General features: G+C 44.0%; 2 protein-coding genes across 2 annotated transcripts in view; one reads left to right on the top strand and one right to left on the bottom strand.

Annotated features, from left to right (window-relative positions):
• LOC117349930 (caM kinase-like vesicle-associated protein) overlaps nt 1-12,984 on the bottom strand; it is a 146,592-nt gene that overhangs the window by 83,520 nt on the left and 50,088 nt on the right. The window contains exon 4 of the mRNA XM_033923676.1: nt 257-331. Within this exon, the coding sequence (XP_033779567.1) occupies nt 257-331 (75 nt within the window). The remainder of the gene's footprint in view (nt 1-256; nt 332-12,984) is intronic.
• LOC117349935 (40S ribosomal protein S5-like) lies at nt 4,635-5,351 on the top strand. Its single transcript, XM_033923692.1, has one exon. The coding sequence runs from the start codon at nt 4,688-4,690 to the stop codon at nt 5,297-5,299; it is 612 nt and encodes a 203-aa protein (XP_033779583.1). The 5' UTR covers nt 4,635-4,687; the 3' UTR covers nt 5,300-5,351.

Genomic DNA, 12,984 nt, shown 5'->3' on the forward strand with positions numbered 1-12,984 from the left:
AAAATGGAAGAGGCAGGACCGATAGGGGAGGGCAAGGAAGGCTGTGTAGGGAGCAGCAGAGGGACAGCTATTGGGGCAGGAATGTAATTGGTGAAGATTACACAGACACTCAGTCCTTACTACAGATTCTCAGGACAATAGTCTATAACTTCCGTTCGAGCTTTTGATTTATCCATCTACTTTTTTTTATCAGCTTTGATGAATTAAAAATGAGGCTTATTTCAGGGAAGAAATAGCACAGCCTGGAGATACTTACAGCTCCTGAATGATGTAGAACTCCTTCTTGGTCTCGAAGGTGTCAATAAGTTGTAAGATGTTGGGATGATTCACCCTGCAATGGGAAGGGAAGAAAAGGGAAAAAGGAGAAAGAGAAGAGAATGAAGGGGAGAAAGGTGGAGCAAGATAAAAGCAGAGATAGGGCGAGGAGAAGTGAAATAAATAGAATAGAAAAGGAAGAGAGCCAAGAGAGAAGGAAACAAAGAAATCACATAGAGAGGGAATGAGAGATTTTATAAGGAAAAATTTATAAACATAGATAGAAAGAACCAAAGGTAGATAGGAAAAAGATGATATGAGAGAAGAAATTAAAGAAGGCAAAAAACAATAAAACAAAAATGAAAGTCCAAAGAAAAGCAAAAGAAAAGATATAGAGAAAAGGAAAGAATGAAAGAGGGCAAGGAAGAAAGTAAAGCACAAAGAAAACAAAGTGCCAGCAAGAAAAAAATGAGTGAAAAAGCAAGAATGAAAAAAAGGAAAGAATAAAATGTAAAGGAAAGAAAGACACAAGAAGGAAAAGTCAAAGGCAAAGGAAGGAATGATTAAAAAAATGAAGAAAAGAGAAAAAATAAAAACAAGTGAAAAAATGGACGAAAGACAGAATGGTATAAAAAGCAGGAGAATCAAAAAAGAGGGAGTGAGACAGAAAGACGTACAGTTAGGCACAAAAAGCAAGGCCATTGTATCTGCACAGAACGTGGGTGTGTGTATCAAGAATTATTCCTAAAGTTGAAATATTAGGATTATTTTATTTTCCTTATTCTTTGATTATATTATATTGATTTATACAATTGTATCTGGTTACTATATTATTTTGTTTGATTTAAACCTTTATTAGTCAGATTGTATTTGAGAAAATAATATATAAGTATAGGACATAACTAAGGCCCAGACATTATGGTGCTCATTCTCAATAAAAGAAAGATGTCCAAAAGAAGACATAACAGGCACTTGGATGTTCTAATTGCCAGGATGTCCAAGTGCCGATTTTCTAGACAAATTGCTAGGCTTCTTAGCTGCTGTGGGCCGGATTCTGTATAGGACACCGGTCTCAGAAGCCACCTAAGCGGCTTTTGAGAATCGCACACGGGCGTCCTATATAGAAAAGTGTCTGTCCTCACAGATAGACGCCTAAGCCCGCCTAACACCACGATTCTCTAATCGGCCTCCGTGTCACAGGCGCCGGTTAGAGAATCGGGTTGCCGCTGAGCTGATCGTGGCAAGAGAATCTCCCTGCTGCGATCAATTTAGCGGCCATGGCAGGGAACCTGTCCCCCCTGCTACGACTACCCGAAGGAAGGATGCCCAGTCCCTCCTGCCAGAACCCCCAAATGTTAGCCCCCACTCCCGAATGTCTGCAGCAGGAGTGACCAATTCCTCCTGCTGCCACCTCCCAAGACATCCCCCAGCAGGAGGTATGCCCATTCCCTCCTGCTGGGAACCCCCTCACCCACCAAGATATTCCCCAGCAGGAGGGATGCCCAGTCCCTCCTGTCGGAACCCCCACCCCCTAAGATCATCAGCAGGAGGGATGCTCAGTCCCTCCTTCTGGAACCCCCGCCAAAGGGCATGCCTCCAGACAATCCCCTAAGCCCACCCAGACTCCACAGTATCTTTATTAAATTGGCTAGCCGGAGGGATGCTTCCTCCCTCTGGCCAGCAGGCCTGCTTCCACTGAATGGCAGGCCTGTCCCTTCCTGTGCATCATGGGATGCACCAGGGAGGGGCCTAAGGCCCTGATTGGCCCAGGTGTTTAAGGCCCCTCCCATAGCAGAGGCCTTAGGCACCTGGGTCAACTGGACTCTCAGACCTCTCTCTCAGTGCATTATGGGACCAGATCCCTTAGGCAATGTAGACAGCCTGCCTTGGGATGGGTTTTTTTTTCAAACATGCATCCCAATTGGCTGGTTAGACTGTGATAGGATGCCTACGGCCACCTACAATCAGGACACTGTATATAGAATTTGATCCTGGGTGTCCAAAGTTCAAGGGGGCATATTGGAGGTGTTTTATGAGTGGGCTTTGGGCGTACGTAGTACTTGGATGTCTTGCAGTGATAATCAACCCTTTCCCAAGACATCCAGGATGGAACTTAGACATTTGGATTTAGATCTGTTTTAAAAGCATCAAAGTAGCAAAAAGGAATCCAAACTGACAAGATGATCACTGAAAGGAAAGGATTAAGTAATGACTCCCCCTACACCTCTAGTGATCACTGAACGCCTCCCACCCCATAAAATTCTGAATGAAACAGCAGCACCTGGTATGAGAAATCCTAGTAGAGCAACACACAGGTGTCTTAAGTAACCTGGTGAGTTGGCTATTGAGCCATAAAGAGGAGCACCCAGGCCCATAAGCCACTCTAACCACTACATTTATGGTGGAAAGTGTGAGCCCTTCAAAACCCACTAAAATCCTACTATACTGCCATATAGTTACCACCTGTACCCATAAGGACTATTGGGGTGGTAAACAAGGGTATAGTAGGTATTATGGGAGTTTGGGGGGCTCACCCTAATTATAAGGGAGTTATGGTAAGATGTACATATGACACTCTTTATGTGAAGTTCACAGCGGTGCCCTCTAAGGGGTGAAAAAAATTTCTCCTATTGGTTTTAAAAGTATTTTCTTGTAACTTTGCGTGTCCACTAGTCTTTGTAATTTTTGATGGAGTAAAAAACCTTGATCCACTTGTACCTGTTCTACACCACTCGGGATTTGATAGGCTTCAATCGTATCTCTCCTCAGCTGTCTCTTTTCCAAGCTGAAGAGCCCTAACTTTTTAGTCTTTCCTCATACGAGAGAAGCTCCATCCCCTTTATCATCAGTATGCATTCATGCTTTGGTGTTAGTGTGATGCTTGCTGGGGTGAGAGGTAAATAATGGATCAGCAGCAGTACTAGAGAATGACACGGGGACAAATTTTTCCCAATCCCCCACGGGAACTCATTTTCCCATCCCGGTGAGTTCATTTCCTGTCCCTGCCCCGTTCCTGCAAGCTCTGTCCTCATCTGCACAAGCCTCAAACACTTTAAAATCATAAGTGTTCGAGTCTTGTATGGTTAAGGCAGAGCTTACAGGAATGGGGGCAGGGACAGGACCACAAGAAAGCATGCAGGGACAGAACAAGGAAATTGTCATTCTCTACTGTGTTCCACCACCCTTCCCCTTTTACTCAGATTCAGAATGATGATGGATGTGGCTAGGCAAGATGTTCAGAAAAGAAATAAAAACTATACTCTTCAAGACATTCCTGAAACAGTCCTAACATCACATATACCTTCCTCCCTCCTTCCCTCTTCCTGCCACACAGAAACTACCTGATCTACTCTTTACCTTCTCTAGAAATGACCAATGATCTTCCATTGTAACCTGTTCATAACTCTTTTGTAATCCGCCTTGATCCGCAAGGTAATGGCGGAATAGAAATCTCTAAAGTAATGTAATGTAATACATTTAAATGTCTGAAATACGGCGATGGGTGGGGATGAAATAGATCTTAGTAGGGATGGGAGAGTATGGGTTAGATTCCAGTAGAGATAGTCAGGAATGGGTAAGATGTCTGTCCCTGGGCAGCTCTGTAGACTACATCTAGCCAACCCTCTAAGTGGTAAAAGGTAAGAATTATAGCATGGGAGGGAAATAACAAAGACCGTTCCTGTAGTCTGGTGATACTCAATATTTTCTTTGGTTCCTTTAAGTTTCTGGCCTGATGGTAGATATAAAATGTTTTGCTGCTGTTTCTCTTATTTCCCCCATGATTATACAGACTTTTGCTTGTTCATTTTTTTTCTGGAAAGTGTTTTATTTTTTCTGTCAGCTTTGAGAAATGTTCATCTCTTCTGTATTTGTATTTTGCAGAGCACAGGAGAAAATGCATTTCTTCCTTTGTTTTTTCCAGTGCTGCATTGCACACAGAGTCTAGCTTTCTTTGGGCTTCCATGTAAATTCTTGTCTGTATTTTTCCATTTCTAGTTTGTAGGCACTAAGATGGAAAAATTTGTCACTAATTCACCTTCCGGCAAAAACACATTGTACCTGCATAACTTTAGATTTTCTTTGAAAATTTGTTAACACTATGCTATGTTATGTTAATCAGGTTTTCTATTTCGCCTTTACCTATTCAGTTCTAGGTCAGATTACATTGCAGGAGATTAGGTCAGTTACCCAGGAAGTTACAGTGAACAATTTAGACATGGACATTCAAGACAGTTGCTAGGACAGGTAGATCAATACAGTTATTATTAGGTCAAAGTTACAAATAATACATAGGTACTAGTTCAAGTAGGTCATTGTTGGCTCAACGTTATGTCCCAGGGTTTGCATTAGACAGTTTAGAAATGGGCTTTTACTCTTTCCTCCTGTGGCGCGGCACCGTGCAGAGGGCCCAGAATCTGGAATCGCAGTCGCAATGACCAAATGGGAAACAGTGCCTGCGGGTTCAGAAACCCCAGAAATTAAGCTTTTCGGGAAGTGGAGCACAGATGACGTGCAGATCAATGACATTTCTTTGCAGGATTATATTGCAGTGAAGGAGAAGTATGCCAAATACCTGCCCCACAGTGCTGGCCGCTATGCTGCTAAGCGCTTTCGTAAAGCCCAGTGTCCTATAGTGGAACGCCTCACCAGCTCCATGATGATGCATGGCCGTAACAATGGCAAGAAATTGATGACTGTGCGTATTGTAAAGCACGCCTTTGAGATTATCCACTTGTTAACTGGAGAGAACCCCTTGCAAGTCCTGGTGAATGCTATTATTAACAGTGGCCCTCGGGAGGATTCCACTCGTATTGGTAGAGCCGGAACAGTGAGGCGGCAGGCTGTGGATGTGTCCCCTCTTCGTAGGGTTAACCAGGCTATCTGGCTTTTGTGTACTGGAGCCCGTGAAGCCGCCTTCCGTAATATCAAGACCATTGCTGAATGCTTGGCTGATGAGCTTATCAATGCTGCCAAGGGTTCTTCAAACTCGTATGCTATTAAGAAGAAGGATGAGCTGGAACGAGTGGCAAAATCCAATCGCTAAATTATTTAATATTCATCTTGTTCAAATAAATTGGCTGAGTTCTATAAAAAAAGAAAAAAAAAGAAATGGGCTTTTACAATTATCATTTCAGTTACTTCGGGGTTGGCTCCCTATCTTAGTCCAGAAATGCTTTTAAAAGTTTTCTGAATCTGAGATAGTGGTCACAAGATCGTAGTGTATGTGGTAGTTGGTTCCAGCATTTTGCTAATTGAAATTGGATAGATATTGTAGTTTACCTGATAGACTTTATATAGTTGCATGCTGGGAATTTTAAGTGGAAAATATTTCTGGTAGAATATCTGTTGGAGGCACTCTGAAGTAGGATGGCTTACCTCTGCTAATCTTCTTTCTTGTAAATCCTCACTTTATTTCAGGACCAGTGGGTTGTTTATCTCCTCCAGCCAGGTATCTGTAGGAAGTTTCAAACATATGAAGCTTTTACCCCCTCCCTCTCACACTCTACCACTGAGCATGCTTCTTCTGTGCCTTCAGTCAGTCTTTAAGCAGCCAGGAACATTTGTAGAGGAGAACAAACAAGAGAGAGAAAGAGGAACGGGGAACTCCCTGACAAGCAAATCAGTTCTGCTCACATAACAAATGCAATAACAATGTCAAAATGAAATAACAGGTTATGAAACATAGAAAACCTGAATGACAAAACAGTGCTAAGGGGAGACACAGCCTACACTGTCAGAAGGGAGAACCTGAACTAGGGAACCCCCCCAAATTAGTGCTAAATCCAGTCAGATGTCACTCTTATAAAAGCTGGTCAGGAAACAGAATTCTAGTTTATCAGTACCCGTAAGGCAGGCAAACAGCGAATCAGCAAGGCATAGGGCGGGTTCCCGGAATAAAGTGAGGATTTACAAGAAAGAAGATTAGCAGAGGTTAGAACTTAATCTTTCGTTCTTATACAATCCCACTTTATTCCGGGGGCAGTGGGATGTAACAAAGCAGTCCCGAAAATTCAGGGAGGGTCTGATGAGCCTACTGCCAATACAGAGGAACCAAAAGCGGCATCCTGCTTGGCTACCACATTGATCCTGTAAAACTTGGTGAAAGTGTGCAAAGAGGACCATGTAGCAGCTCTGCAAATCTCATCCAGAAACACATCTGACGATTCTGCACAAGAGGAGGAAGCTCCTCTGGTCGAATGAGCCCTCACCCCTAGGGGTGGCTTCTTCCCTGCCGCTATGTAAGCTGTGGAATTGGCTGAGCGAATCCACCTGGAAATGGTAGCTGCAAAGAAGGGGGGGGAGCATACAGGCCTTTGGGGGGGCAGGCAGGCCTTTGGGGGGGTAGGGAGGATGCTGCAAAGAAGGGGGAACATGCAGGCCTTCAGGGGGGCCAGGCCTTCAGAGGTGATGCAGGCCTTTGAGGGAGGGGGTCCCTGGTGTAGAAGTACATGAAGGGAGGGAGGAAAGGGGGGCTTGAAAGAGACATGCATATATCAGACTGGGGCGGGAGGGAGGGGGGGGAAGAAATAATGGGTCTAAAACCAGAGGAGAGGGAGAGAGATGGTGGACAATGGGATTTAGGGTGGGAAGGAACAAAAAGGGAGAGAAATTGGATACAAGGGATGATGTGGAGGGGGGATAGAGATACTGGATAGGAAGGTAGTTGGGAAGAGAAACCTAAGCTAGTGGACCCTGGTGTGCTGGGGAAGGAGGGATAGATGCTGGATGAAAGGGTAGTTGAGAAAAGGGCAGCTGTGGGGATGAAGATTGAAAAAAAAGGAAAAATGCCAGACTTCTGGGGAGGGAAGGGAAATGGAAGGGGAAGACAGAGATGGAAGATGGATAGTTATCACAGAGAAAGAAGAAAGAAGGAGACCCTGGCATGCGAGTTATCAGAAGACAACCAGAGCCTTGGACCAACATGATTTGAATAATGACCAGAAAACAAAAGGTAAAATAATAATTTTATCCTAGAGCTCCAGAAGTGGGTGTGAACTTTTTTTTAAAATTTCCTTGTAAATGGAATTGCTAGGCTAAAAGATGCTGGGAACCAATATGTGGAGAGTGATGAGGAGAAAGCAAATGTGCTAAACAAATACTTCTGTTCTGTGTTCACAGAAGAAAATCCTGGAGAAGGACTGAGATTGTCTGGCAAAGTTACACGAGCAAATGGAGTAGATTCTGCGCCGTTCATGGAGGAGGGTGTTTATGAGCAACTTGAAAAACTGAAAGTGGACAAAGTGATGGGACCAGACGGGATCCATCCAAGGATACTAAGGGAGCTCAGAGAGGTTCTGGCGAGTCCTATTAAAGACTTGTTCAACAAATCTCTGGAGACGGGAGTGATTCCTGGGGATTGGAGGAGAGCGGATGTGGTCCCTATTCATAAAAGTGGTCACATGGATGAAGCAGGAAACTATAGGCCGGTGAGCCTCATTTCAGTTGTTGGAAAAATAATGGAAGTGTTGCTGAAAGAAAGGATAGTGTACTTCCTTGAATCTAATGGGTTACAGGATCCGAGGCAACATGGCTTTACAAAAGGTAAATCGTGCCAAACGAACCTGATTGAATTTTTTGATTGGTTGACCAGAGAGCTGGATCGAGGACATATGCTAGATGTAATTTACTTGGATTTCAGCAAAGCCTTTGATATAGTTCCTCATAGGAGGCTGTTGAACAAACTTGAAGGGCTGAAATTAGGACCCAAAGTGGTGAACTGGGTCAGAAACTGGCTGTCGGACAAACGCCAGAGGGTGGTGGTTAATGGAAGTCGCTCGAAGGAAGGAAAGGTGACTAGTGGAGTCCCTCAGGGTTCGGTGCTGGGGCCAATCCTGTTCAATATGTTTGTGAGTGACATTGCTGAAGGGTTAGAAGGAAAAGTGTGCCTTTTTGCAGATGATACCAAGATTTGTAACAGAGTAGACACCGAAGAGGAAGTGGAAAATATGAAAAAGGATCTGCAAAAGTAAGAGGAATAATCTAATGCCTGGCAACTAAAATTCAATGCAAAGAAATGCAGAGTAATGTATTTGGGGATTAATAATAGGAAGGAACCGTATCTGCTGGGAGGAGAGAAGCTGATATGCACGGACGGGGAGAGGGACCTTGGGGTTATAGTGTCCGAAGATCTAAAGGCGAAAAAACAGTGTGACAAGGTAGTGGCTGCTGCCAGAAGGATGCTGGGCTGTATAAAGAGAGGCGTAGTCAGTAGAAGGAAGAAGGTGTTGATGCCCCTGTACAGGTCATTGGTAAGGCCCCACTTGAAGTATTGTGTTCATTTTTGGAGACTGTATCTGGCGAAAGACGTAAGAAGACTTGAGGCGGTCCAGAGGAGGGCGACAAAAATGATAGGAGGCTTGCGCCAGAAGATGTATGAGGAGAGACTGGAAGCCCTGAATATGTATACCCTGGAGGAAAGGAGAGACAGGGGAGATATGATTCAGACGTTCGAATACTTGAAGGGTATTAACGTAGAACAAAATCTTTTCCAGAGAAAGGAAAATGGTAAAACCAGAGGACATAATTTGAGGTTGAGGGGTGATAGATTCAGGGGCAATGTTAGGAAATTCTACTTTACGGAGAAGGTGGTGGATGCCTGGAATGCGCTCCCGAGAGAGGTGGTGGAGAGTAAAACTGTGACTGAGTTCAAAGAAGCGTGGGATGAACACAGAAGATTTAGAATCAGAAAATAATATTAAATATTGAACTAGGCCAGTTACTGGGCAGACTTGCACGGTCTGTGTCTGTGTATGGCCGTTTGGTGGAGGATGGGCAGGGGAGGGCTTCAATGGCTGGGAGGGTGTAGATGGGCTGGAGTAAGTCTTAACAGAGATTTCGGCAGTTGGAACCCAAGCACAGTACCAGGTAAAGCTTTGAATTCTTGCCCAGAAATAGCTAAGAAGAAAAAATTTAAAAAAAAATAAATTTTAAATTGAATCAGGTTGGGCATTTGGGTCTTTATCTGCCGTCATCTACAATGTTACTATGTTACTATGTAATGCCTTATCTCATATGCAAGTGATAAATATGTCTTCCCAGACCCAGTCCAGTTAGATAGTTTTCTAAAAAAATAAATCGGTGCAGAAAATACCTTAGTTTTTTTTATTCTGTTTTTCTTACTAGGAAGGATAATTGACAACGTAAAAATATATGCCACACTCTGCCTGCCTGCCTGAATCGGGCAGCACTAGCGCCTAGGGCCATCCCCCTATCTTCAGGGGAACTACTCGGGACCTGGCATCATTGTGCTTTCTTGGAGGTTGGAGCTGAATGGGAGTTGGATATTTGACTTCAGATGGACCTGAGAATCTCTGTCTGGCTCCCTGGAAGGATCTCTGAGAAGAGGCTCCACCTGAGTACTGTTGAAAGAACCTGGAGCCATGAAAATTAGAGTTCCTGAGGCCTCTAGAGGCTCGTGGTCTGCTGTCGGGTACAGATTTCGGCTGGTGATCTGCCACACTGGTCATGAGATTGTCTAGACCCTTTCAAGGGATAAATGTTGTTTGGAAAGGAAGTCTGTTGAGGGTAGCCTTGAAGAAGGAATCTCCAGCCCATTGCTTGATCCAGAACATTCTATGGGCTGAGTTTGAATAAGCCTAAACTTTGCTCATGGCTCTGATAATGTCATAGAGAGCATTGCCTTGTCCACTCCTGCTAACAGGAGCTGGGGCAAAGGCTTGCCATTGGCTAGCTCAAGTCCCCGCAACCTGGTATGACAAGCGCATGCCACAAAGGAAGCTGCTGCAGCTGCCTTAATTCCCAAAGGCTAGCACTTCAAATTTTCTTTTCAGAATCACACCCACTCTGCAATCCTTTAATACCATGCCTCCCTCACTTGGTAGGGACGTGTGTTTGGTTATCTGCGTTACCAAGGAATCTACCTTGGGCTGAGCGAATAGTTACCGACACTCCTGTGCCATGGGATACAACCAAGTCATTGTCTTGGCTACTTTAAGGGACCCTTCAGGAGTATCCCAACGCTCTGTGACTAATACATTGATGTCAGAATGCCAGGGAAACGAAGAGGACTGAACTCTCACTCTGCTCATTATAGAACAGGGAGCAGAGGAGACCTGCTGGGAGTCCACAAAGAGTCCTCAACAAGCTCAACCAGATCTGAGGGTCTGAACAGCTGGTGGACCATGGGGGTCATCCCTTTGATTGAGGGCTGCCACTGTATCTGGCATGCGATCCTGCATATCCTGACAGAGAGGGCTCGCTCTGTGACAGCAAATGCATACAAATAGACTCCTTTCATCTGAGTCTCCCTCGGAAAGGTCCGTCGGATTCCAGTCAGGATCTGACACTGAGGTAGATGCATCCTGGGAGCCCAAGTCTCCTCACATGCCTCCTAGTGCGCTGCCAGACTTTCCCTGGAGATCTTGTCCATCCAGATAAGCTCTCCATATCAAACTGACACATTCTGGAGAAAATGATGTATTAGGAAGCACAGAGTCTCCTTTAGATGACTCCAGCTTCCATCTCTTGGGCTCTGCAGTCTCCATGCACCTGTGCTTAGAACGGCTATTTTGGGGCTCTGGAAGGGATTTACTCCCAATCGACAGACCCTCCATCCATTCTTAAGCCTTAGAGAGCAAAGGAGAGGTTAAGCCGACTGCTCCTGCCCCCTCCCCCTTCAAGTGCTGCATGGCATTTGGTACAAGGACACTTTTTGGGTGCCCATCCAGCGCAAATCTGGCATGAACTTAGGGTAAAGGAGCCAGAGAACTCCATCCCAGACAATTATGAGGCAAAACAAGATGATTTGAAGGCTCTGGAGAATTTTGAGGAAAACAATAAAATAGAGAAATTCAAAATGGCCACCACAGCAATATTTTGGTACAAATAAAATGACTCCAAAACACTAACTAAAATACCCCCTCCCAGTGATTTTAGGATTTTAGAGATGGGGAGACCTAAGGGAAAGGACAGAAATCTAAACAAACAGATTTTAAAGACCCCTCCCCCCAGATTTTCCTCATAGGCTGTAACAGCCTTATTCACTGTGACCTGTGCTGAATATGTGCTGCAGCCTGCCTCAGCTCCAAAGGTAGATGGATCTAGGAGAAGTCACTGTCTCAAATAGACCATTCCTCCAATGATGAATCTTTGGGCTGCCAGTAGGACCGGTGTCTGACTGAGCTTCGAACCCTTGTGGATACAAAAGGGGGGAGGCAAAATGTAGCTGGCACCCCGCTGAGCTCCCTACTGATGCCTAACAGCCTGTATTTAAGCCCCTGCAATGCAGTAGGCAAGCAATGCTACAAGGAGAATGGACCCTAAGCTCCAAAAAAGCTTCTGCAGGCTGGCCAACAGGTACCAGAGAGGGACTGACATGTCACCTGCAGACCTCAGTTTGCTTTTCCTCCATGCAAGCAGAGCTGAACCCTTGAAGAGGGGAGCTCTGAGCACCGAAAGCCGTAGAAAATTTATGTAAAGAGCAGAAAAAAGACCAAAAAAATAAATATACAGAGCACATCAGAAAGACTCCTTCTGGCTTATGTGCAGAAAGAAAAACTGAAGGGGGCAGCACAGCCCTCTAATGAAGGAGGAGGGATTTAAAAGTTGGAATGGATTTCTTCTGCACTGCTCATGAACATGGGGATATTACCTGTCCATCCAGAATGACACACCTATTGCACTAGAAATAGGTTTTCAGGTTCAATGAACTTTTGGACTTGCTATTGCGCGTTCCTATTGTCCTAAAGTTCTTGTTTTTGGTGAGCCTGGTAGCTAGGGATTTCCACATGCGAGTACAATATGTCCTGCTTGACCTTGGAGAAAGCAAAGGTACTTATCTGTAGCAGGTGATCTCCAACGATAGCAGTTCAATTATTCTCACATACCATCCCTCCTTCCCTTGGAGTTGTATTTCTTTAACTATTAGACTATACTGCTAGTCCCGTGTTTATGAATCAGGTGGGAAGGCGCCCGCACATGTGCAGTAGAGGCACTGCCTCAAGCTTTTAAAGCCATATTACACTTTCAGCATTCACACTAGGGCTCCGTGGATGATGTCATCCTCATTTGAGAATAATTGGTCTGGTATCCTAAAAGAACACCTTATGACAAAATAAACCAATACAATGATTGGGTATTGATTGTAGAATCAACTAATCTTCAGAAAAAGATTAACACACTAACAATATATTCCTAAATATCAATACCTAACTTACACACTGCTTAATACATGCAAAAAATAAATTTAAAATAGTGTGCTGTAAACTTAAAGCCCAAAATCTCCAGGGCCCATTACAAATATTCTGGGCACACTGCTTCTTTTTTTTTTTTTTAACTTTGAAATGGGTTTCCCCCATTTTTACGATCAAAACAATCTTTCCCAAAATTTAAAACTCTACTATAAACTTTTTTTTCATCAGTCTTTTGGATCTAAACAACTGGGATACATCTGTTCTTGTATGTATGCAGACTACCCTATTTTAGCTATGGTGTTCCTTTCCTAAATTTAATTTTATTTCTTTTGTAAACCACTTAAACCTGCCTGTCAGAGTAAATGGTATGTGAAACACAATAAACCTTAAACAAGCAAAGCCTGGATGAATCCATAAGCTGAAAAATATCAGAAAGAAGGTCTAATTCACTAGGGAGAGAAATTCACAGAGCTGGCAGCTGAAAAAGCCTTTTTTCTGCCTACATTCTGGCCTTTTGACGAGGGAATTTCAAGTAAAGCCTCCTGAATTGATCAAAATGTTCTCAAGGGAGCCTAAT

This window comes from Geotrypetes seraphini, chromosome 1, assembly GCF_902459505.1.
Source record: "Geotrypetes seraphini chromosome 1, aGeoSer1.1, whole genome shotgun sequence".
NCBI classification, from domain to species: Eukaryota; Metazoa; Chordata; class Amphibia; order Gymnophiona; family Dermophiidae; genus Geotrypetes; species Geotrypetes seraphini.